The sequence below is a fragment of the Aethalodelphis obliquidens genome, unplaced genomic scaffold, assembly GCF_003676395.1.
Source record: "Aethalodelphis obliquidens isolate GAN/ISIS:26980383/991018 unplaced genomic scaffold, ASM367639v1 scaffold35, whole genome shotgun sequence".
Lineage (NCBI taxonomy): Eukaryota > Metazoa > Chordata > Mammalia > Artiodactyla > Delphinidae > Aethalodelphis > Aethalodelphis obliquidens.
Window position 1 is genome coordinate 11,062,868 of NW_020837979.1, and position 25,609 is coordinate 11,088,476.

The 25,609-nt window shown below is 39.3% G+C and overlaps 1 protein-coding gene and 1 non-coding gene across 2 annotated transcripts in view; one reads left to right on the plus strand and one right to left on the minus strand.

Annotated features, from left to right (window-relative positions):
• TMEM87B (transmembrane protein 87B) overlaps positions 1 to 25,609 on the plus strand; it is a 47,772-nt gene that overhangs the window by 17,674 nt on the left and 4,489 nt on the right. Inside the window, exons 10-17 of the mRNA XM_027129043.1 lie at positions 2,604 to 2,697; positions 4,237 to 4,308; positions 9,675 to 9,783; positions 9,869 to 9,927; positions 11,173 to 11,276; positions 12,587 to 12,660; positions 20,752 to 20,825; positions 23,382 to 23,434. Coding sequence (XP_026984844.1) covers positions 2,604 to 2,697; positions 4,237 to 4,308; positions 9,675 to 9,783; positions 9,869 to 9,927; positions 11,173 to 11,276; positions 12,587 to 12,660; positions 20,752 to 20,825; positions 23,382 to 23,434 — 639 coding nt within the window. The remainder of the gene's footprint in view (positions 1 to 2,603; positions 2,698 to 4,236; positions 4,309 to 9,674; positions 9,784 to 9,868; positions 9,928 to 11,172; positions 11,277 to 12,586; positions 12,661 to 20,751; positions 20,826 to 23,381; positions 23,435 to 25,609) is intronic.
• TRNAK-UUU (transfer RNA lysine (anticodon UUU)) lies at positions 1,834 to 1,906 on the minus strand. Its single transcript has one exon. It is a non-coding gene; the product is annotated as a tRNA-Lys (tRNA).

Genomic DNA, 25,609 nt, shown 5'->3' on the forward strand with positions numbered 1-25,609 from the left:
CCACCTCTGGACCACACGCAGCCTGTTCTGCTCCTGTACGGCGTGGACCATCCCTGTGTGCGGTTAAGCCCTGCCCTGCCCTGGTGCCCTGGGTCCTGTTACCTCCTCTGTCAAAGAAGCTGTCCCAGCAGTCTGTCCTGTTTTCTCTGATAGCATCAGTTTCCCTCTCCGGTGGGCCGTTCCCGTCAGCACACTGTTACTTCTGTCATCTTCAGAAGCAGAGCCTCCCTTGAACCCGGATGGCCCTCTCCTCTGCTTCTCCTTCATTGCTTTTCCCCTGTGTGCAGCAGCGCTTTTCAGATGTGTTGTCTGTACTTGGCCGCTCCCACTTCCCTCGTTTTCTGTCCTTGTGAGGTTTGGCCCCATTCCTCCACTGAGACTGCGCCTGTCAAGGTCACCTTGACCTCTCCTTGCCGAATCGCAGGGCCCCGCTCAGCCCCCTGCAGGTGCCCGGTCGTGGAGGCTCCTTCACGGTCTCCTGTGCCGAGCCCCCTCGTCTTCCCGAGCTGCAGTGTTGGGGGGCCCTGGGCTCAGGCCCCAGACCTCTGCTTTAGTGACCGGCATCCCCGAGGCTTTCTCATCCAGTTCTGTGGCTCTGACTGATGAAAGTGTCCAGAATGAGCCCATCCCACCCCTCCACAGCCACCACCCTGATCCAGGCCACCATCTTCTCCTGCCGAGACTACACTCCAGTAGCCTCCAAACTGGTTTCCCCACTTCTGCCCTGGTCTCCTGTCAGTCTTTTCAAACACAGCAGCAGCCAGGATGATTCTCTTAAGATGTAACTCCAATTTCATTAGTTTTCTGCTCATTTCACTCAGTGAAACCCAGATTCCATCTTGTGGCTTCTCCGATGGCTGACCTCATCTCCTGCCACTCTCCCTCCAAACACTCTGCTCCCTCCTGCTGCTTTTCTTGCTCTCACTGTTCCTTAAACACAGCAGACACGTGTCTCACAGTGCAGGAGAGGCCTCTGCTTGTCAGCTTCCCCCCCGATCCCAGGCATGGTTTGCTCCCTCACTTCCTTTAGTTCTCTGCCTCACCGTCACCCCCCAGGGAGGATGGCCCTTTGGGACCCTAACCAGTGCCCATCCTCCACCGCTCTAGTCCCTCATGCCTTTTGATGTGTTTCTTAGCATTTGTTGTCTCTTCCCCCCACTTGTGTGTGACTTCCCTGTATTGTGTCCTGCTGTATCCCAAGGCCCCAGTGCGCTGGGCGGCACACAGCGTGCACTCAGTAAGCGTGCACTAATGCACGCACATGTGCTTCTGAGCTCCGGACTGGTGCAGTTACCAAGACTGTAGCGAGGAAACCTTCTTTTCGTTTGTTTTGCTTTCTTTTGTTTTTTGGCCTCAGTACAGTATATAGAACACAAAACCCTCTGGGTCCCAGTGGCAGCTCACAGTTGTAGTTATGAGCATCAGGTGCCAGGGTGCAGAGGTGGTGGCTGAGAAAGGGATAGAAGATTGAGCTGGTGGGTGAGGGCTCAGCCCTTTTTGACTGAATCCCTTCACTGTCAACTTGTGTTCAACCCTTACAAAGCGGTAACAGTTCTGGCTGTTGCAGGGTTCCAGTAAGCTGGCTATAGTGAACCAGAATTTAGATTAACTAAATTAGATAAATTGTCTGAAATATGAGCTATGGGTATTAGTTCAGTTTTCATCATAAGTATTTTTTTTTCAAAACCAGTTTTTTCTTCTAATTACTCTGAAAAGAGGGTTTTTGAGTTAAAACATATTCATAATAAATTCTGATTTGCAAGTGTCATGAAATTTCAGTTCTTCTTTTTTTTTTTTTTTTTTGGCCACGCTGTGCGGCCTGAGGGACCTTAGTTCCCCGACCAGGGATTGAACTTGGGCCCACGGCAGTAAAAGCACCGCATCCTAACCATTGGACCACCAGGGAATTCTCGAAATTTCAGTTCTATTTTCAAATGACTAATCGCAAAAATCATCGTCTTTGCATGTTCTCAACTCATTTATACTTTCAAAGAATCAAAACTGTTATTTTAATTCTTTTCAATCCGAAGAATGAAAGCTGAAGTCTTTCCGGACTGTCGTTTGGGAATATTAAGAGGGGAAGGCAGTGGGATTCGATCTCCTGACATCCTGCTATTTCTCTGCCCAAGTCATAGAATCAGTGGATTATCGCTGACAAGACACATCTCAGAACACTTTACAATCTCTGTTAGTGAAAGAATTAAATGATTATTTCTGCCAGTGACACTTAGAAGTTGGCGCTCACTTCCTAGGTTTCATCACTCTTCTCGTCCATTCTGTAGACATAGTACCTGGGTTATGTTAATCATATTGCTTGGATTTCAGCAGCAAGATCCTCTGGCCTCAAAAATGTTGCTTCATAGGCATCAGTACAGCTTCAAGTCCTAGAGAAGGAGGCTAGATTTCCTTGAGCCTGTTTCTGCCTTCTTCCCAGGAAACAATGCTGTTTCCCAAAACAAAGTACCTCCGAGGTGGGAAGGGACTGACGTGATTGGATAGCGACGTTCCTGGTGTTGGAAATGGGGCCAGTTACTGTAGTCAGATACATTTTACTTACCTTGCTTCTTCTTTCTCTTTTTTCGGTTTGCTTCTCCTTGTACCAGGCCTCGTCTAGGAACAGTCATGCACCGGGTCATCGGACTGGGGATCCTTTACTTTATCTTTGCAGCTGCTGAAGGCGTGATAAGAGTCATTGGGGTAAAAACTACATCATTCCACTTGCACTTTTTTTTGTCGTTGCTGTGAAATACGATTTTACTTCTATCTCCTGAGATGAATTTTTAAAGATAGGAAATTTGTGATAAAGGCCCAATTTGAGTTTATTTTCCCCCGTGTGGACTCTTTCCCTTTTCTAACACGTCCTGAAAGTATAAGGCTAAACAGAGCACTTTTTTAAATGATGTGGTTATGAACACACCACCTGACGTCATCCTAGGAATTAGCTCCATCTCAAAAATGTTCGTGGTTGCTCTTCACGAAGAACATTCATCTTTATCATTATGCAGTCTGAACACATTCATTTCTTCCTTAACCCTTGGCTTAAACGTGTAAGTGAAGAGCAGTTAATTTTACCTTTTGTGCATACAGATATTACGTGTCATTGCTTTTTAAAGTCTCCTTTGGTTGTAAGTTTTCCCTGACTCCTGTGGGCTCAGAATTTGGGGGATTCAGCAGACTCCACGCTTGGAAAAACCAGGAGGAGGTAGTGTTCTGGGGAGAAACGGCTCTAGCAACATGGGCAGCAATGCTTTACTCTAGAGAAGAGCGAATATTTGCATCTGTGAAGACCCCTACATTTCTAGCTCTAGGTTTTCCTTAATAATATGGCTGACAACTGAGTGATTAAGAAGCTTCTTATATTTTTACTTGATTCAGAGAACCTTGTAATTTTTACTCAAAACGTCTTTTGGATTAGATGTTTAAATCAGATCACTGTGCACAGAGTGAATAATCTGTATATTGCCACGTACGTCTACTTCATGTAGGTTGATCTGACCCTTAAAGCAGGATATTTGTCCAATAATGTTAAAAGCTTCACTCTTCTTCTGGTGTCTTTGACACATCTGCATTCTGGGTTAGATACACCTGCTCCTTGAAAGGTGCATTTATTTTTACTCTTACATAATAATGAAGAACTTCGCATTTACATGTATAATTCACAGAAAACTACTCTTTGCTAGAAAGAAAATGGAAAGGATAAACACCCCATGGATAGATTGCATTGTATCTCTTTAAAATTTTACACAGTCAGCATCTTAGATGTGACCGTTTTAAATATGATTCTCTGTCAGCTCTTGAGTACACATCCAGCCTATGGTTTGTTTATACCCTTCCACACAGTTCCTTTTCCTTATTTTACTTTTTGCATGTCCTTTCACACACGTGGGGATGATGAGGAGTCCGTTTCTTTAGGAGCCGTGGCTGCAGGTTTGGTGCGGAGAGGGCAGAGATTGAAATGGTTGGCCTGAGTTGGGCGGGATGCGCTGTCTTTTATTTGCCACTTTATAACACACTTTTACGTTATCACGGGACAAGTTGATGACAAACATTTGTTGACACCAAAACAGGTAACTTCCACGTGCTCATAAACACAGTTCTGTTAGGCAATAACATCTTTTATGTGGCCTTTTATAAAACAATGATATGAGATAAATTGTTTTTCTTCATCAGATGATAATTATTATAATACAATGAAACTTTTACATTCAGATTTTTTCCCCTATTTTTATTTTTCAGGGTTCTAACCATTTAGCTGTTGTATTTGGTGACATTATTTTAGCCGTTATTGACTCCATTTTTGTATGGTTCATATCCTTTACTGTGTCCTAAAATTGTTGTATCATTAAAATCGGATTATTTTTAGTGTGTAATAATAATAGAGAGAAATATACTCATGCGTTATTGTTACCTCAATATAGAAATTTAGTTGAAGGTGAAAAAGTAACGATTCCTCGAACAAAAAATATCCTTATTTTTTCTAGTAGTTCAGCAAACTTAAATGCACATATTGAGCGATCTGGTAAGGAAGAAAAATACATAACTAGGAGCAACATAGCGATAGTAATTGCCACGTTAGAGAGGTGCTGTGCAGATAGAGGAAAGAGAAATTTACTCCAGGGTGAAAATCAGGAAAGATTTCAGGGAGATGGTGACATTTTAATTGAGACTGAGTGGACAAATCGGGGTTTACTAGGAAAAGAACTGAGGGGAAAGCATTCTGGGAAGATTTAAGGGGACCAAATAGTTGGAAGCATGAAAATATAGAGACAGTGGCACGATGTCTCAGAGTAGCTTGCCTGTAGGTAACGTGTGTAGGAGAATCATAGAAGGTGGGACCAGAAGGGAAGGATAGAATGACATGCTCGAGAGTTTAGAAGGTGGAAAGTAGCAAGGAGTTGAGGCTGCACAGGTGAATGACATGATGAAATCTTGTAAGAAAGAACTCAAGGATGGCATTTTAAAAAATGCCTGGGAAAGGAGAGTCTAGAGCTGGGAAGTCTAGTAAGGAGTCCTTTGCAGTGGGCCAAAGGAGGGATAGTGAGGGTTAGAAGTGGGGCAGAGGAAATGGAAGAAGGACTCTGGATGACAAGCTGGCTAGAAGTGGGTGGGGAAAGGGAGAGAGGGCTCCCAGGAAGACATGCACGTCTCAAGTAGGTGGCTGGACCAGTGTTGCCATTCTCAGGGTGGTAAACATGGATAAGGGACCACAGTGGGTGAGGGTTGAGTTGCCTGGGGCATTAGTGTGAAGAAGAGAGTTGGAAGTCCCAGCCTGGCTTAGCAAGAGGAGTCAGAGCTGGTGACGAAGGTGGGAGTCAGCTTTGTGTGGGAGAAGGTCGCAGCCGTGGAAGTGACCCAAGAAGAACAGGTAGACCAGCAAGTGGAGAGGAACCAGGATAGTGCCTCGTGGGGCGGAAACATGCATGGAAGGAAGTCCAGGGCGAAGGGAGGTGGGAGAACCAGGAAGTCGTCCTGGGGTGGAGGCTAGGAAAGCTTTGGTAAGGAGGGGTGCTCAGCAGTGGCTAGCGCTGCAGAGAGATGAGTTCCCGAGGCGCACCTGTCTGCCTGGTTCATTCCAGGGGTCACGGCGGACAGCAAGAGAGTGAGTTCGCTGGAGGTGGTGGGCCAGAGGCCACAGCACAGCAGGAAAAGTTTCAGAGACAGTGTTAACCGATCCTTGAGGCTCCTCCTCGCTGACTGAGTGACTCCAGTGGAGTCTGGGCAATTCCACTATTTTCTTCTCCTAGGCAGGACCCTCTAAAGTGCATTCGTGGAAATGGGAGGGATTCTAGAGAAACTACGACCTGGTCAGAGCAGAATGCAGGGTTCTGTGGATCCAGAACATTATTTGTATCTGTTTTGTTGACGTTTATGTCCTCTTTGAAACTCATAAGCTTTTATTTTTACACCGTTCTTTTTGTTACTATTGTCTTTGATAATTGTCTTTTAGCTTTTTTTTTTTTTTAAAGAAGATGTTGGGGGTAGGAGTTTATTAATTTATTTATTTAGTTTTGCTGTGTTGGGTCTTTGTTTCTGTGCGAGGGCTTTCTCTAGTTGTGGCGAGCGGGGGCCACTGTTCATCGCGATGCGCGGGCCTCTCACTATCGCAGCCTCTCTTGTTGTGGTGCGCAGGCTCAGTAGTTGTGGCTCACGGGCCTAGTTGCTCCGCGGCATGTGGGATCCTCCCAGACCAGGGCTTGAACCCGTGTCCCCTGCATTAGCAGGCAGATTCTCAACCACTGCGCCACCAGGGAAGCCCTGTCTTTTAGCTTTTAACGTAAAATGTGATTTTGTTTTCCTTGTGTTTCTTTCCATGTTCCCATCTTTGTCTCTCACAGGGAGGGCCGGAGGGCTTGAAATTGCCTGTGTCCCTTCTCTACAGGAAGCTGTCCCTTTCTGAAGGTGCGCTAACAGGTGTAACACTGTTAGTAGGATTTTCTGAGCTCCTTGTGGGTAAACCCGGTCTTATCTATTCTTTAAATTCCCTGTTTGTGAATTCTCGATATGCTTCCAAGTTAAAAACAACAAAAAAAATCTTTTAATTTATTTTTATTCTCGAAAGCAGTGGTTCTTAGCCTTGTTTGGGTTCTGGCAGCAGAGATGCCTTTGCAAATCTGATGAAAGCTGTGGAGCCTCTTCACAGATTATATATAAACACACACTTCATTCACACGAGGAGTTTTTCCTACAGTGAGGCATTGGCAGACCTCCTAAATTATGTCCAGGTAGCCCCTAGTGTCCGAGGGGTGTCAGTAAAGGGATGATACCTGATTTAAAGAGTTGTTTCGACCAACTTGCTTGAAAACTGGATTCTACTTCTGTTGAGAGCTACCAGTTGAGAATCCAAGTTTACTGAATAAAATTATCGTAATATAAATCTGATCTTCTCCGAGTCGTAAAAATTTCTGACTCTAATGTAATTTTTCATATTCTCTACACTAAAAAAAAAAACCATGTAGAGTCATTCAGTTGTTCAAAAGGTGAAGTCCGTCCCTCAGTTCTGCAGGTGAGCAGGGTTCCAGCTCTGAGTACTCATCCCCAGTGTGGAGCCCACTCTGCCGAAGCCCCGGCTTCATCGCTTGTCAGGGATTCTCACCTGACTTGAGGATAAGGGGCAGGCAGTGCGAACATCCTGGGACCTGGACAGGCAGAATTGCAGGGGAGGTGAACTAGCTACTGGGCTCAGCGTTGCTGTCTCCAATCTTCATGTCTTCTCTTCTGTCACTGTGAGTTTAGAAAATGAGCTTCAGACATCTATTCCTTTTGGAGTTGTCTTACTTCTAAACTTGTATATGCTTAGAGCCTTGTAAACGTTACATTTTAAAAATCTATATTATCTTTTCTCCTGGTAATTTACAGATACGTATTTCAAAGTATTCTTGTTCTTAATCATCTCCAAGGTGGTACATGGGTTCATTGGGAAAAATACACAGTAATGCAACTTGGCAGAAAATTCCAGAGGAAAGTGGCTGTAAATGCTCTGATTCCATCTGGATTTGAATGAGGGTAACTTACCGCCTTTATGGACAGCAATGGCTTTGGTCCAACACATAATGAGCCAGATTGGGATGGGGAGATAAGGAAAATAAGGGGAAAGATTTAGCTTGCTTAATTAATAACGTTTTTAATAAACATGTTTGAGGTAAAAGTCATAAAGAAATCCAGAAATTAAAGTTCTCTTGGTTAGTATTTCATGGTGAGAGAAAGGAAATTTAGCATTATCCGTTTCTGCCTCAACCTGAATTTCTGACGTTTGCTTTTAGATTGCCGTTTGGTAATTTTCATTACTGAGATGAAAAGTCTGCTTTCTCTGTACAAAAAGGTAGTGGATTTCCTAAATGATTACCAATGACAAGCAAAGAAGCAGGACTACGTCCTTGTAGAATTGAGTGCTGGGATAATGACCCTGCTTCCTTCACCTTTGATGAACCTCATCTAGCTCCTCCTGTAAGAATCTAATTCTACATTAATAGAAAAAATAGCCTGAAAGCGCCCAAAGCCACAGCCTTCTGCCTCTTTTCTCCTGCTTGCTTGTTTTATTCTTTTGCTGTTTTGCTGCAGGCAAATGATCTGATCTTGTGCTCCTGGCCAGCCTCCCTCTGTCTCTTCTCGAGTCTAGCTTGTGCTGGTGGATATCCTTCTCCTAGCGCAGCAGCATGTCCAAGGTGCTTCTCTTGTCAGGATCATGGGGCCTGTGTGCTTTCATTACTGCTTCAGAAGTATTCGGTCTTGATCATGTTTATTGGATAAAGCACATTTGCATGTCTGTAAATTCTGACAGCAGGCCTAATTGGTTGAGTTGTGCTATTTTAGAAATTGATCTTCTGTTGCAACTTATTGGTCATTCAGAAAGATTGAAAAGCAGCTTTGGTAGTTTTAGTACTAAAGTGAAGTTTTTGATGAGTGAAGTATTTGGAATTTAAATAGAAGGCCTAAGTGCAAACCGTGCCACTTCCATTCCTTTGCTCAACTCTGTTATGGATGTTCAGAGTGTGGTCCCTGAACGGGGCTTGGCAGGTGCTGCAGAGGAAGCAGCTCCCGTTTACAGAGCTCTGGCTTGAGCACAGCTGCACTACTGAGGAGCCAGTGGACAAGCCTCGTTCTGCTTCTTTGTACCTGACAGTGTCGCACTTTACCTGAGCCCCGTGCTCCTGGAACAGCCGTGGTTAAGACAGCCTCCACCCTTTCGTGTTCCGGGAAAAGGCTTACTGTCAATACAAACAGATGCCTTTCCCCATAGGACTTCGATGAGACTCCCAGGTGCCCCCATGTTCACTTGTGACAAGGCCAGACACAGACCTATGTACCCACTGACCAATCTGGACAAAATACCAGACTGGACCAAACTAAGCCTTCTCCCTCCCTCGGGTTCCCGAGCTTTCATCCACCCGCAGCCCTCCTTCACGGCCCCTCCTGAAAACCTGCAGACTTCAAGGAAAGTCATTCTCGGAGCAACTGTCCCGTCAGGCCACCCACTTCTCACACCTGCTGCTCTCAACACCTGTTTACTCCTCCCTATAAAAGCAAAGCCCTTCCCTGCCTGACCTTTGGGACTCTCTCGGATCTTATAGTCGGAACATTCTCCCTATTGCAATAATCTCTTCAATAAAGTCTGTTTTTACCTAAGTCCAGATTTGTGTTACTTGACGTATTTCAGTTTCAGTTTATAAAATGGAATTGGCAGATGATGTAACTTCTTAATTATGGTCATTTGGAGGATAAAATGAGAATAGACCAGAAACAACAAAATAAGAAAGAAACAGACAGAAAAGCACACGCCAAGTGGCATGTCATGATGGGATCTGTAAAGAGTGTCTGGCCTAAGGGGGACTTGGCATTTGGTGTGTGTCCTGCTCTGTTCTCTGTTTCAAGAACTTGGCATTGAAGGAGCACATCATAGGTCTTCTTGCTTATGTTTTTTTTTCCTTGAAGTGTGTTTACTTAGTTCAGACAGTGGTATATTGTAAAACAATATCTGTGATGAAATTGGTATCATGATTATACAATATTGGATAAGACAACATTTTCTGTGTGTTTATTAGTTTTAAATTATAGGAATTATATGTAGCAGTACTATATAGCAGTGCTAAGTTTGGAAATGTAGCAGAAGATTCTTATTTTGTTTTTTATCTTAACTGTATATTACTATTTAAAATTTTTTCCTTAACTTTTTTCACATTTTTATAAGTTTGGCACAAACTATGAAAACTCTAAGGCTAAGAAAGAACACAGTGAAATTTTCTTTGTACAGGCACTTCACAAATACCCTGATCTTTGCCATAATGGGTAAGCTATCTAACTTTTCTCTTAAAATACATTATTTTAGTATTGCATATTCTTTCAATGGTTGACTTTTTTTGGTGTGTTTCAGCATCTGTAGTGTTTATGGTGTGGACAACTAAGACATTTAGAATTGCAAAATGTCAATCAGTAAGTATAATCTTCCTATTTAAACAGTTTTCATTTTTAATTATTCTATTTGATTTTCTGTAAGGTTGAAGAATTTTGTGTTTGTAGACAGATAATTTGAGTGGAGATTTTCTTTACTTGGAATTATTTTGTAAAGAATTATAAAAACATTTGCCTTCTTTAAATGTCTGAAAAAGTTCCTCTTAAATCTCCTTTTCCAATTATGCCCTTTTCTTTTTGTGTATTTTGAAAAGGAATCCTCCCCCTGTATAATTTTAGGTAACAGGAAATCTTTTTCTTCCAGCACACAGTGTAATTGGGTTGTTTTGTACTTAGGACTGTAAACCTTAAGCCTGACATGTTTCTAGGATGGTATACTCATTGTGAACATTCAGGAGATACCCTCCATGGATTCTCTAGTTAGAAGAAGATACATTTCTCAGACTTAAAATAATAAAAGACCCTCTTGGGGGTTTCTTGATTTGGAAATAGTCTGTAGTTCTATATAAATAATTATAAGGAGGCCTCTGAAAACCCTGGACTTCTGCTGCTGTAGGGATAATTTAGTGAGAGAAGAAACTGTTCTTGTCTAGAAAATAATTGACCTCTGAAGCCCTTTTAAACTCTAATTGTTTTTTTTTTTAATTTATTTATTTATTTTTGGCTGTGTTGGGTCTTCGTTGCTGTGTGCAGGCTTTCTCTAGTTGCGGCGAGCGGGGGCTACTCTTCATTGTGGTGCATGGGCTTCTCATTGCGGTGGCTTCTCCTGTTGCGGATCCCGGGCTCTAGGTGCGCGGGCTTCAGTAGTTGTGGCACATGGGCTCAGTAGTTGTAGCTCGCAGGCTCTAGAGCACAGGCTCAGTAGTTGTGGCGCACGGGCTTAGTTGCTCCATGGCATGTGGGGTCTTCCCAGACCAGGGCTCGAACCTGTGTCCCCTGCATTGGCAGGTGGATTCTTAACCACTGCGCCAACAGGGAGGTCCCTCTAATTCTTTTTATGATACTATATAATTTGTTAGGATTTTATTCATTATATTGGTTATAAGGCTGAAGTAAGCATTAATATTACTGAAGTAAGCATAATGATTTTATAGAGATAGCATTTCTTAGTTTTTATGTTTCTCGGAAAAACGTGTGCTTATTCATTTGGAAGACTTACTGGTTGGAAAGATTTCATTAGTACTTGTCATTATGTACTATTTGAATGGGAAATCTGTATGTTTATCAGAAAATTAACTTTTCTTGTTTGAATTGTCCTTATTATAGGATTGGATGGAACGCTGGATTGATGATGCGTTTTGGAGCTTCCTTTTTTCCCTTATCCTTATTGTAATAATGTTTTTGTGGAGACCATCAGCAAACAATCAGAGGTACCTAACATAGGAAAGTTCAAATTCGGCAAGGATTTGTTCATCATCTGCTACAATGTTAAAACAGCATTTATAGAAACTGGAGAGGTAGTCCTTGCTGTTAAAGAGTGTACATACAGTCAAGTGGGGAGACAAATGTAACAGAAGCAAGACAGTGAAATAAGAGATACATAAGCCCAGCAGGAAGGTGGAAGAGGGGTCCATGAAAAGGCAGCATTTATGTTACACCTTCAGGAAAGGAGTAGGACAGTGACTGGCTGACCTGCGAAAGAGTGCAGGTTTTCTAGGGGTAGCGGGAACAGACATGGCATACTTTGGAGGCCAAGAAGCCATACAGTTTGGTTACTACCCTTACATTGGTGGGACATAAAGCTGGAAAGGAAAAGTGGGAGCAACATCGTAAAGAGCTTGAATGCGAAATTCAGAAACTTGTACTTTACACTACATGTGACAGGAAGCCCCACAGCTTCCCTTGCTTCATTCCTCTTCCCCAGGCAAAGCACTGTTAAGTTTCTTCCTTCTAGGAAAAAATGAAAAAGTATATACTAGTGTGTGTGTTTCTCTCTCTCTTTAAAGTTATACAACAACATGCAAATCAACTATACTTCAATAGAAAATTTTTTGATTAAAAACAGATTTAAATATTATACAACAACAATGATAGTACATACATACATATATACACTATTCTGCACTTTCTTTGTTTAAAATGTGTCTTTCCTTATCATCTTGTATAGACATACCATATTACTTTTAATAGCTTTCTGGCATTCCATATGATTGTAGCATAATTTATATAAGCAGTCCCTAATTATTAGACACTTAGTTTCTAGTTTTGTTGCTATTATCAGCAGTGCTTTTTTTTTTTTTTAAATCAGCAATGCTTTTTGAATGCTGTTGGACCCAGTAAATGTGGCTTGAGTGGTGTGCTTTATTTTCACCAATCAGGTTAGCAACTTCTTTTCGTTAGGAGACAAGTAAAAATAGTGGGCAGGGAGGTAAACCTGACATGGAGAAAAAAGTACAGCAGAGAATTCCCTTCCCTGAGCATTCGATATTTCAAAGTTGCTTCCAGAGAAATTTGATCCATTGATGCTTTTACCAACGGGTTTGGGAACCCCAGTTTCAGTTTCTTCACAGTAACCTTTGCTGATTTGAGAGTAAAATAATTAAATTTTTATCATTTCAATTTATGGGAAACTTTTTAAGTGTATATATTTCTTAAAGTGTGTACTGACTCTTTTAGATGTAAACTGAATGTTGAACAGGTTTAAACACACTAGTAAAACTACTCCTTGTTTCTGATTTAGATATGCCTTCATGCCCTTAATAGATGATTCTGATGATGAAATTGAAGAATTCATGGTAACATCTGAAAATTTAAGTGAGTGGCATATTTTCTTATTAAATGACCATTGCATATATTGTAACAAAGAAATATTGTACCTCTACCTGTGATGCAAGGTCAGATACACTTTTTTTCCTGTAAAATATTTTTAAAACTGTATCTGCAGAAACCTCTATTATGGTAGACAGTCACAGAAGAGAAGTCAGTAATGAAATTTTCAAGATTGCTAAAATAGTTTGAGCTTTTGTTATGTGTTTGCTCTTAAAGTCTAAGTATTGAAACAGCTGCACTGTTTCCCACAAGAGTGATTTGGTATATATTGTGCTTAGCTCCTAAACAATATTCGTCTTCTTAATGATGATTGCTGAATTTCTTTGTATCACCTCTTCTTGCTCTTGAAAATTGTGCACATCTGTAATTTCCCAGTCATGCCCAAAGCATTTCTAATTATGGTTTTAGTGCTTTAGTTTTCATCTATTAATTTATACATAAGTGTCTTATCATTTTATTAATTTTACCAAAACACTGTAATTAAAGCATTTGTTAGGGCAACATAAGTATGTAACTCAGATGTAAAGAGTAATTTTATCTTTATTCCATTCTTCCTTCCTCTTACTTTGGTTTCTCTTATTAGTAACATTCTTTTTCACAATTTTTTTTTTGTTTCTCTACTGTGAAAATTTTATAATCTACCCAGTCAGCAAAATTTGCAACATAATCAGTGTGTCTTCAGTGTCCACACTTCCTTTTACCTCCTCTCATCAGATTATCACCTACAACTAATTCTTTCATGTTTTTCTGACTTTTCTATTAAGAAAAGAAATCTGCAAAACTTATTCACAGCAGAGATATTAAAATTCAGTGTGTTAGTTCTGGCTCCAATAATGATGGAATGAATTGTTTGGGGCTAATCTTCCTGCTGATAGCTAGAATAAACTCTGGACAGATTTTTTTTTTTTTTAAATTAACTATTGGAGGCACTGGAGAGCAAAGAAAAGCAGGCAGAAACTGGAGGAGATTTCACTGTTGAAAGAAGAGAACCATGAAAGAAGAGTTCATGCCCAGTCAGTGAGACAGTACAGTGGCTAGAGCACAAGCAGACAGGTATAATCTTACTGATGCAAGGAATTGGAGAGTGAAATTTGGGGCTGTAAGAATGTCTGGAGATTGATGGAAGAAATCCAGAAAAGAGAGAGCCACAAAGGGGGAAATTCGAAAGTCTATAAAGTCTCTCTAGTCTTATCTGATACCTGAACTGGGTATGTGCAAAGTGAGACTCCAAGAAGCCAGGGGGAAAACAATAGCTATTAGGCTAAGAAGCGGAACAGAAGTTTCAGCAGCTGCCACAGCAGAGTTTGAAATTCAAATCTCAACAAGTTAAAAGTGCTTTCCATTAAAACCCCAGAAGGGCCACTCCTTAGAAGTAAAGACCACAGTCTAGGACCACTGAAATTTACCCTAGGACTAAAGCTAAACTGAAATAAACCCTAATCAAATCTAAAAGCATATCCCCAAAAGATCAGAGTGATCTAGCAATAATTTGAATTGCCTGCTAGAACAAAACACAATACTTCCCAGAGGAAGATAAGAGAATCCAGTCTATAAGATACCATTCTCAATGTCCAGTATACAATGATAAATTACTAGACATAGGATGAAACTGGAAGCCGTGATCCATAGTTGAGGGAAAAATCAGTAAGATCAATCTAGAGGTGGCCCAGATGTCACAGTTAGAGTTGAATAAAACCATCGACCTAATTGACTTGATTGATATTTATAGAACATTGCATTTAGCAACCAAAGAATAAAGGTTCAAGTCTACGTTGAATAAGATAGACCATATGTGTGGCCATTAAAAATGTCTCCATATATTTCAATGGATTGTAATCATAAAGAGTATGTTTCTGATCACAATGGTTAAATTAGATGCACAGCAGTAAGATATCTACAAAATAATCAGATGTTTAGAAATTAAGCAATAATTTCTAAGTAACTCGTGGATTGAAGGAATATTAGAAAATATTTCATGCTAATGATAATAAAAGCATAACATGTCACATTTTACAGGATGCAGCTAAACCAATTCTTAGAGGAAAATTAATAGCTTTAAATGCCTGTATTACCAAGAAAACATTGATAATATGTTTCCATCTTGAGAAGCTAGAAAAAGAATGGCAAATGAAACCTGGGGTAATTAGAAGGAAGGATATAATGAAGTTGTGTCTACACCAATGAAGTCGAAAACAGGGGGAAATAGAGAAAATCAGCAAAGCCAAAAGTAGTTTCTTTGAAAAGATTAATAAAAATTGATTAACCTCTAGGTAATCTAAACCAGAAATAAAATATAGCAAGGCAAATTTCCAACATTGGAAAGATAGGGCAGACATTACTACAGCAAGAAAGGGTAAGTAAGAGGTTATTATGAACAAATTGGGCATTTGGATAAAATGAACAAATTCCTTGAGAAATACACTTAAGAAACTACCCTAATCTTAATTCTAACCCTATGCCACTAATTGGAATAGCCATATATTTATTAAAGAAATTGGGTTTGAAATTTAAAATCTTCCCACAAAGTTCCAGACCCAGATGGCTGGCTTCACTAGTGAATGCTTCAAATACCTAAGGAAGAAATATGCTAATCTTAGGCAACTCTTCAGAATGTAGAGGAGGTGACAGAATGGGAGAAAAGATTTACAAATGAAGCAACTGACAAAGGATTAATCTCCAAAATTTACAATCGGCTCATGCAGCTCTATATCAAAACAACAAACAACCCAATCCAAAAATGGGCGGAAGACCTAAATAGACATTTCTTCAAAGAAGATATGCAGATTGCCAACAAACACATGAAAGGATGCTCAACATCACTAATCATTAGAGAAATGCAAATCAAAACTACAATGAGATATCATCTCACACCAGTCAGAATGGCCATGATCAAAAAATCTACAAACAATAAATGCTGGAGAGGGTGTGGAGAAAAGGGAACCCTCTTGCACTGTTGTTGGGAATGTAAATTGATACAGCCACTGTGGAGAACAGTATGGAGTTTCCTTAAAAAACTAAAACTAGAACTACCATACGACCCTGCAATCCCACTACTGGGCATATACCCTGAGAAAACCATAATTCAAAAAGAGTCATGTACCACAATGTTCACTGCAGCTCTGTTTACAATAGCCAGGACATGGAACCAGCCTAAGTGTCCATCGACAGATGAATGGATAAAGAAGATGTGGCACATATATACAATGGAATATTACTCAGCCATAAAAAGAAACGAAACTGAGTTATTTGTAGTGAGGTGGATGGAGCTAGAGTCTGTCATACAGAGTGAAGTAAGTCAGAAAGAGAAAAACAAATACTGTATGCTAACACATATATATGGAATCTAAAAAAAAAAAAAAATGTCATGAAGAACCTAGGGGCAAGACGGGAATAAGGCACAGACCTACTAGAGAATGGACTTGAGGATACGGGGAGGGGGAAGGGTAAGCTGGGACAAAGTGAGAGAGTGGCATGGACATATATACACTACCAAACGTAGAATAGATAGCTAGTGGGAAGCAGCCGCATAGCACAGGGAAATCAGCTGGGTGCTTTGTGACCGCCTGGAGGGGTGGGATAGGGAGGGTGGGAGGGAGGGAGACGCAAGAGGGAAGAGATATGGGAACATATGTATATGTATAGCTGATTCACTTTGTTATAAAGCAGAAACTAACACACCATTGTAAAGTAATTATACTCCAATAAAGATGTTAAAAAAAAAAGAATATAGAGGAGGTAGGGATACTTCCCAACTTGTTTTATAAGGCCAGCACAGCTCAGATACCAAAATCTGACAAAGACAAAAGAAAGTTACAGACCAGTGTCACTCATGAGTAGAGACATAAAATTCATTTAAACGGACTTCCCTGGCAGTCCAGTGGTTAAGACTCTGTGCTTCCACTGCAGGGGGCACAGGTTTGATCCCTGGTCAGGGAACTAAGATCCCACATACCACTCTTAATTTATTTTATTTTTAGTAAATAAAATCTAGAAGAATAATGAAAGACCATCATTGTCAAGTGGACTTTATCCCAGGGTTGCAAGGCCGTTTCAACATTTGAAATTCAATCTGTAATTCATCTAAAGAGTAAGGAAGAAAAATGACATAATTATCTCAGTAGGTGCAGAAAGACACATCACAGAATTCACCTATTCATGATTTTTTAAAAAAGAAACCCACTTAGCAAACAAATTACAGAATAGCGTGAAAAAACTCTACAGCTAAAATCATACTTAATGGTGAAATAGTGAATACTTTCCTCCCAAGATTGGGAACAAAGTACATGAATATCTGCTCACCACGTTGACTCAGTATCAGACAGCAGTTCCTAGCCAGTGCAGAAAGGCAAAAGACAAACCAACCCAAAGAATGCAAAAGGCATAAAGCGTGGAAAGCAAGAAGTAAACCTGTTTTTATTTACAAACAGCAAGGTTTTGTTTTGTTTTGTTTCGGCTGTGCCGCGCGGCTTGTGGGGTTAGTTCCCCGACCAGGGATTGAACCCACGCCCTCTGCAGTGAAAGCACGGAGTCCTAACCACTGGAGTGCCAGGTAATTCCTCAGCAACGTTAAGTATGTAGAAAATCCTAAGGAGTCTATAGAAAAGAAAAAATACAGTAGAACTAATAAGTGAATAATATAACAGAATCATAGGATATATGTCCAAATACAGAAATTAGATTTTTTTTATATAACTGGAAGTAATTGAAAAATGAAATTTAAAATATTGTTTACAGGAGCTTCAAAAAATAAAATATTTAGGAATAAATTTAATGGAAAAAAATGTGGAAAACTGCACTGAAGAATACAAAACAATGCCAAGAGAAATTATAGAATAAGTAAATGTTTATGAATTGTAACTGTCAATATTATTAAGCCATCACTTCCTCAATTGATATGTAGATCCAGTACAGTCCCAATTGTAATTCTGGCTGATTTTTTAAAAAATGGTTAAGCTGATTTTAAAATATGTATGGAAATACAAAAGATCTGGAAGAACCTAAACATTCTTGTAGTTACAACGTAGATCTTGAAAACACTATACTAAGTGAAAGAAGCCAATTACAGTAGATCGTATGTTATATGATTCCATTTATATGAAAAGTCCAGAAAAGGTAAATGCATGGAGATAGAAAATAGATTAGTGGCTGCCAGGGGCTGGTGGAAGGAGTGAGTTGGGAGTAACTGCTAATAGGTATGAGGTTTTGGTGGGGGTGGGGGTGATGAAAAGCTTCTGAAATGAACAGTGATGATGATTGCACCATTCTGTGACTGTTCTAAAATCCACTGAATTGTACACTTCAAAATGGTGCATTTTATGGTGTGGAAGTTATATCTAAATAAAATTAAATTAATGGACTTAACACTGATTTCAAGACGAAAAATTCAAGTTATACTAATCAAGACAGTGTGGTATTGGCATAAGGGTACATGCATCAGTGTATGAAAATAGAGTCCCAAACATAAATAAATAAAATAAAATGAAATTTCAGACAACTTCAAAAAAATAGTCCAAAAATAAATCTGTACATATTGTTCAGTGGATTTTGTTGTTGCTGCTTCAGATTATTTTATCAATGCAATAACACTTTAAAGAATGTACTCTAACTAGCACCAGATTGATTCCAATGTAATAGGAGGTCTCTAAAGCTCTTGTTTTTAAAAGAGATACAATATTTAAATTAGCTCCAAATTGGAAACCTCATTTGTCAATTGATTCTTGACAAAGGCAGCAAGGCTTTATATGAGGAAAAGATAGTATTTTCAACAGAGTGCGGAACAACTAGATAAACACATGGGAAAATCACCTAGACTCCTGCCGTGAATATCACCTATAATTAATTCAAGAGAGATCACAGACCTAGATGTAAAAGATTAAACGATAACTCTTCTAGCAGAAAACAGGAAGATATCTTCATGACCTTGGGTTAGGCAGTTTCTTAGGACACAAAAAGCAGTTACCGTAAAATAAAAAGGTTGGTAAATTAGCCATCACCAAAGTTAAAAACTTACGTTCATCAAGAGAAACAAGAAAGTGAAAAGGCCAGCCCTAGACTGGGATGAAACCTTCTCAATACATATATCTGACAAAGAACTTGTATCCAGAATATAAGAATTCCTACAGATCAATAAAAGATAACTCAATTTGTTAAAAAAAAAAAAATGGAATACTTAAATAGACACTTCACCAAAGAAGCCAAAGGAAAGGCCAGTACGCACATGAAAAGGTGCTCGATAATACTGGTCGTCAGGGAAACGCAAATTAAAACCAGAGTGAAATGCTACCATGTATCCACTAGCATGGTTAAAATTTAAAAGACTGGCAGCATGAAACGCGGAAGAGGATGTAGAACAGCTGGATCGCTCATACATTATGGAAGAAGTCATAAGAAGTTTTAAGAAAGCAGTTTGACAGTATCTCAAAAAGTTAAACATACACCTACCATATAGCCCAGCCATTCCACTCCAAAATATTTATCCAAAAATGAAAATGAAAGCAGATGTCCACAGAAAGACACTGTGTGCACTTTCATAGCAGCCTGATCCTTCATGGTCCCAAGCTGAAATAGCCCAAATGTCTGTCAACAGATGAATGGATAAAATAATAGTGGTATACTTATACGATGGAATACTGTTTGGGAAGCAAAAGTAATCACCACTATACAACATGAATAAATCTCAAAACCTTTATGTTGAGTGAAAGTAGTCAAAGCCAATGAATATTGAGTCCTTACGGTTTTATATAAGAAGTTCTAGAGCAGGCAGGAGTAAACTGTGGTGATTATGTAAATCAAAGCAATAGTTGCTTCTGGTGGGGTTGGGATTGACCAGAAAGGAATTTAAAGAGCCCTCTGTGGGGACTTCCCTGGTGGCACAGTGGTTAAGACTCTGCACTCCCAATGCAGGGGGACTGGGTTCCATCCCTGGTCAGGGAACTAGATCCCACATGCATGCCGCAACTAAGAGTTTGTATACCACAACTAAGACCTAAAGAAAGAAAGAAAGAAAATATTAAATGAAAAAAAAGAATCCTCTGTGATGATAAAAATGTTAAATGTCTTGATTGGGATGGTAGTTACACAAGAGTTGATAAAAATCTCTTCTGACTGTACACTTAAAAGTTTGTATTTTATTTTGTATATTATACTTCAGTTAAAAAAAATCAGTGTATTACACCTTTAAGAGAAGGATCTCAAATGTTGAGATTTCAGACGCCCCATGGAAACATTTTCAGATTGAGGAACCTCATTTTCACTCATTATATCCACTTATGCACTTGATCTCATCATATTGTACCAACTGTCCTACTTTATGGAGAAGCACTCTTTGCAAATTATTGTAGTAACAAAAGTGAATACTTATTGGACATAGACATTATGTTTCAGGTACCTTCTATACTCTAATTTGTTTAACGCTCATCAGAATTCTCTGAGGTAGACATTATTATTATTCCATTTTACAGGCAGGGACGTTGAGTCACAGAAAGTTGATTGCTTAGCCTGAGGTTACATAGATAGAGCCAGAATTCCAAGTGAAGCCATCTAGTTTCAGGACTCATGCTCTTAATCTCTCCTCTGCTAAACCTGCTGGCATAAAGAAGAGCCTTGGTCAAATACAAGGAAAATCTTTTTCTTCCCTATTTTATTTATACCATAAACACAAAAATGTATACATTAGAGAAGTGTATAAAATTTATACATTAGAGAAGTGAAAGCATGGCCAAAGGTGTGTTTTATTCTTAAATATATCGTAAATCCTGTAGATTTTTAAATCCATGAACTTTAAAATGTACTGAAACTACCTAATGTGTGCATGTATGTATGTTTGCTTGTTTATTTAAACTCCTCTAAAACTGGAATTCAGACTAGCAACTTGAGAACCTGGTTGTTTTTGTAAACAGTTATGACGTTTTTAACTTTTTCTGTCCCTCCTACATTCCCAAATGGTATATTAAAGCCAGCACCCAGCCCAAAGCTTCCACTATTAACTCTCTTTATAGGGTTATTAAATGTGAAGCTACAAAGGAAAATATTATTATTTTATAATTTTATGAATTTCTATAATGTTTCTCATTACAGCTGAAGGAATAAAATTAAGAGTCTCAAAAATGGTTTCCAATGGAACAGCTAAACCTGCTACTTCTGATAATTTTGTGAGTATAGTATATATTTAATAGCATCTCAGTCTTTAATACTTTAGAACTCTACATGAGTGTCACATTCATTGACCTTCAGGAGAACACTTTTTACTAGTTTTTTTTATATGAAAATAAATGTTACTAAGTAGTGATACTAGTTAAGTCTGACAACTGTGCTGCTGTAAACCCTCACTTTTCATGTGCTGTCATTGGACCAGCGGCACAAACCTCACCTGGGAACTTGTTAGAAACACAGAATTTCAGGCCTACACCAGATGTACCGAATCTAAATCTGCTTTTTAACAGAATTCCCTAGATGATTCACATGCACATTAAAGATTGAGAAGCTTTCTTATAGTGAAAGTTTGTGTTAATTTTTCAGCACTTTTATGTGATTTTTGAAGCTATTTCAGATAACATTTGTTGTCTGTTGGAAAGGGACTTTTAAACCATGTAAACTTGAATAAAACGTTAAAATATTGGGTAGAGATGAGTTTTTAAATTTTTTTTTTTTTTTTTTTTTTTTTGCGGTACGCGGGCCTCTCACTGTTGTGGCCTCTCCCGTTGCGGAGCACAGGCTCCGGACGCGCAGGCTCAGCGGCCATGGCTCACGGGCCCAGCCGCTCCGCGGCATGCGGGATCCTCCCGGACCGGGGCACGAACCTGTGTCCCCTGCATTGGCAGGCGGACTCCCAACCGCTGCGCCACCAGGGAAGCCCTTTAAATATTTTATGCATACTATTTATGCATAAAAGTGGTAATTATGAGAGTAATTAAAAATGGAAATGCCTATCATACAGTTCTATATTTGGCTTTCTTACAGTTACATATGTTGTGGTTAATAAGGTGTAAAAATTTATGTACGCACCTAAGTTCTGACAGGATGGATGGTGTATGAAACAGTTTCATTTGTTGGATTTGGTAAATTCTCTAATCCTTATTTTTGGTAATTAATAATTCTTTAAAATGTGTTCTTTGAGTAGTTCTTTGGTAATTTAACTAAACTTTGAAAAGTTCCACAGTTTTAATTATCTGGTGTTAGAACTATTAAAGTTTCAGCTTGCTAAGAGATTTTCCTCTTATTTTAGGGATATGTTTCAGTTTATTTTAAAGCTCAGTATTTGCACATATAGCAAGGGAAAATGTTTTCATTTCTCTAAACTGTGTAGTCAGCTCTTATTTTTTTGTTTTTTTTTTGTTTTTTGTGGTACGCAGGCCTCTCACTGTTGTGGCCTCTCCCGTTGCGGAGCACAGGCTCCAGACGCGCAGGCTCAGCGGCCATGGCTCACCGGCCTAGCCACTCCGCGGCATGTGGGATCCTCCCGGACCGGGGCACGAACCCGTGTCCCCTGCATCGGCAGGCGGACTCTCAACCACTGTGCCACCGGGAAGCCCAGCTCTTATTTTTTTTAGATAATTATTTTATTTTATTTTTTAATTAATTTAATTATTTTGGGCTGCGTTGGGTCTTCGCTGCACGCGGGCTTTCTCTAGTTGTGGTGAGCGGGGGCTACTCTTCATTGTGGTGCACGGGCTTCTCATTGCAGTGACTTCTCTTGTTGCAGAGCATGGGCTCTAGGCATGCGGGCTTCAGTAGTTGTGGCACGTGGGCTCAGTAGTTGTGGCTCATGGGCCCTAGAGCACAGGCTCTGTAGTTGTGGCTCACGGGCTTAGTTGATCTGCGGCATGTGGGATCTTCCCGGACCAGGGCTCGAACCCGTGTCCCCTGCATTGGCAGGCGGACTCTCAACCACTGTGCCACCAGGGAAGTCCCGTGTAGTCAGCTCTTGATCAGAACTCGGGGACCTTGTCTCTCCTTGATTGACTCATTTCTACCCAAGATTCACTCAGAGAATTGGGGTGCCTATTAGTACTGGCTCAGTTGCTTTCTCTCTCTCTGTAAGTAAGCAAGATATAATTAATGCTAGAACCAGAGGATTCCATGTAGCCATTTTGATTTATTTTACATTATAAACCAAAATATTCAACATACCTTTTATTTTTCTTACTCCCAGTGAGATAACTGTAAGCAAGTTTCTGTTGAAAAAAAATTTAGATACCCCAATTGACCTGCTTTTCTTTTCTCCTACAGAAACATGAGCACTAAACACAAGTGACTGAAATAAATAGGCTTTTGTAAGGCTAGAATATCTGTACCATCACCTTTTTCTGCTGAAAAATTATAAACTCATAAAGTGAACAGATTAGGAGGCATACTGAATGCTGGAAGCAAGAAATTAATACAAGTCAATATTCGTGCTGTTTTCTGTCTTATAAATCAACTCTTTGTATTTTTACTGTGGTTTTTCAAGACAAAAAAATTACACCTGTGCATCTAACCAAAACCAGAGAAGTACAAAAATCCAAAATCCAAGTGTTCATTTGACTGTTTAAGAAAATACTGGCATAATTTTCGTGTGGCATAAGTGTCAGCTTCTTAGACTATGTAGAAATTAAAAGAATGTCATGCATTTGAATTTAAATGCTTAAACTATATATACATGCTATTTAAAAATTCTGCTTTCAGGCATTATTAAGCAAAAGCTAATATGTAAATATTTATTTCTACAGGATGAAGATTTGAAGTGGGTGGAGGAAAACATTCCCTCTTCATTCACAGATGTGTAAATATCCTCTGCTAAAGTTTGAATCTAAAATTTAGGCTGTAGTATAAAGGGATAATTTTCATGCTTTGTTATGTGCTTTTCAAAACTCTCACCTCTGTATGTTTTTATAGGCCCCTATCACTAGTATATGACTGATTAACTTCATATCGAAATGCAGAGAAAACACAGCCCTGCCTTGGTCTGTCTTTCTCCTTCCTTTTTCACTGTACAACAACTCTATTAATACTCCTGCCCTATAACCAACTCCAACATTTTCTTATATAAGTTTATCAGGATCAGAATCATTTTGTTTTAACTTTATAATATGGAAGAATTCAAACTTTTTTTTTTAAACACACGTAACCACGATACCATGTACGGTGGGGAAGCTTTTGGAGGAAAAACATGAGCATAGGAAAACTAGAGTGCAGAGGAAGCCCCTCCGGGAACTTGGAGCTCTTCAGGTTCTTCTTTATCAGTGTCCTTTATGACACACAAATTCCAGATAGCTGTTTCCACGGTAGACAACAGGATAGCCAAATACGATGTTTTCACATGTTGTTTGTTCCTTTCTCTGCTCCCATCTACTTCCTTTTTAGATAGTTTCTGTCTAGTATGATGTCACATTTGCCTGAAGAATTTCTTTTATGTTTCTGGTCATGCAAGTATGTTGGTAATAAGTCTGTCAGGTTTTATTTGTCTGAAAAAGTCTTTGTTTTGGCTGTTTGGGAAGCCAAATAGAATTTGGGTTATAGAATTCCTAGTTGACTGGTTTTCTTTCAGCACTTCAAAGATTGTCACTTGAATGTTTTCCAGCTGTCATAGTTTTAGAAAGAAGTCTGCTGTACTTCTTCTCTGTTCCTTCATATGTTACCTGGGTTTTGTTCTGTTTTGTTTTTGGCTGCCTTCAGGACTGTCTCCTTCTCTTGGGTTTTTCTTTTCTCTTGGGTATATACCTAGAAGTGGAATTGCTAGATCGTACGGTAACTGTATGTTGAACATCTTGAGGAAGTGCCAAGCAGTTTTCCCAGAGCCGAACCATTTTATAATCCTATCAGTAATGTATGAGGTTTCCGATTTCTCCACATCCTTGTCAGCACTTGTAATTGTTCACCTTTTGATTTTAGATCTCTTAGTGGCTGTGAAGTGGTATCTCATTGTGCTTTTGAGTAACTGAAATTTGAACTGTCTTGTTGAGGGACTGGTGTTGTTTAATTAAACTGTGGTAACTGAAATTCACACATATCAGATTCATATGAGGTAAGAACTGCCTTTACGTTATGAAACTAATAGTACACTATTATACTTTTTTTCTTTTAATAGTCATAAAAGGAAAATAGGTGTATAAATATCCTTCACATGCCTTTATGATTTCTTTTTTTCCTTCCTGTATATCTGAGTTATCACCTTCTCCTGTAGGTCTTTCTTTAGTGTTTCTTACAGTATGGGTCTGCTAGAAACTAATTCTTTCAATTTTATTTATGTGAAGTGTATTTGTTTGCCCTCCTGTTCAAAGGATGGTTTTGCTGGATATAAAAATCTTGATTGACTTTTGTTTGAGCTCTTCCAACACATCCCTCCAATATCTTCTGGTTTCTATTGTTTTGAAGAGAAGTCAGTTTTTAGTTGTATTGTCCTCATGTGTGTACTGTGTCATTTTTTTGCCACTTTTCAGATTTTTTTCTTTACGTTTGGCTTTCCACAGTGTGTGTATGATGTGCCTAGGTGTGGTTTCCTTTTTGAGTATTGTTGGAATTTGTTGAGCTACTTGGATTCATATCCCCACTCCCTTTGGTCATTTTCCAGTGCCTTTAACTACTTATTTTTAATATTTTTGTCCCGGTTTTATAAATGTTTCTGTGGGAGGAATCATCTGATTTCTTTCCACCTTTACCTGCTATCTTCCTTTTCTTTTTTACTAGTTTCTCTGTAATCCTTTTTACTTCTTTCTTTATATCATTTTCATTTTCTTAGTAGTTTTCTTGCCACATATTAAATTTTTATTTAAATTTGTTCTGCCTTGGGTGCCTTGTAATTTTTTTCTTCATTGCTGGGATGATTTTGTCTTTTTTTTTTCCCAGATTTTAATGGACTCTTTGAATTTCTTCCTCTTTTGTTTTTATCCATTTTTGCTCTTGGTTTTAAAATTTCTTATTGTATTTTTTAATATCACCAAATATTCTTTTTAACTTA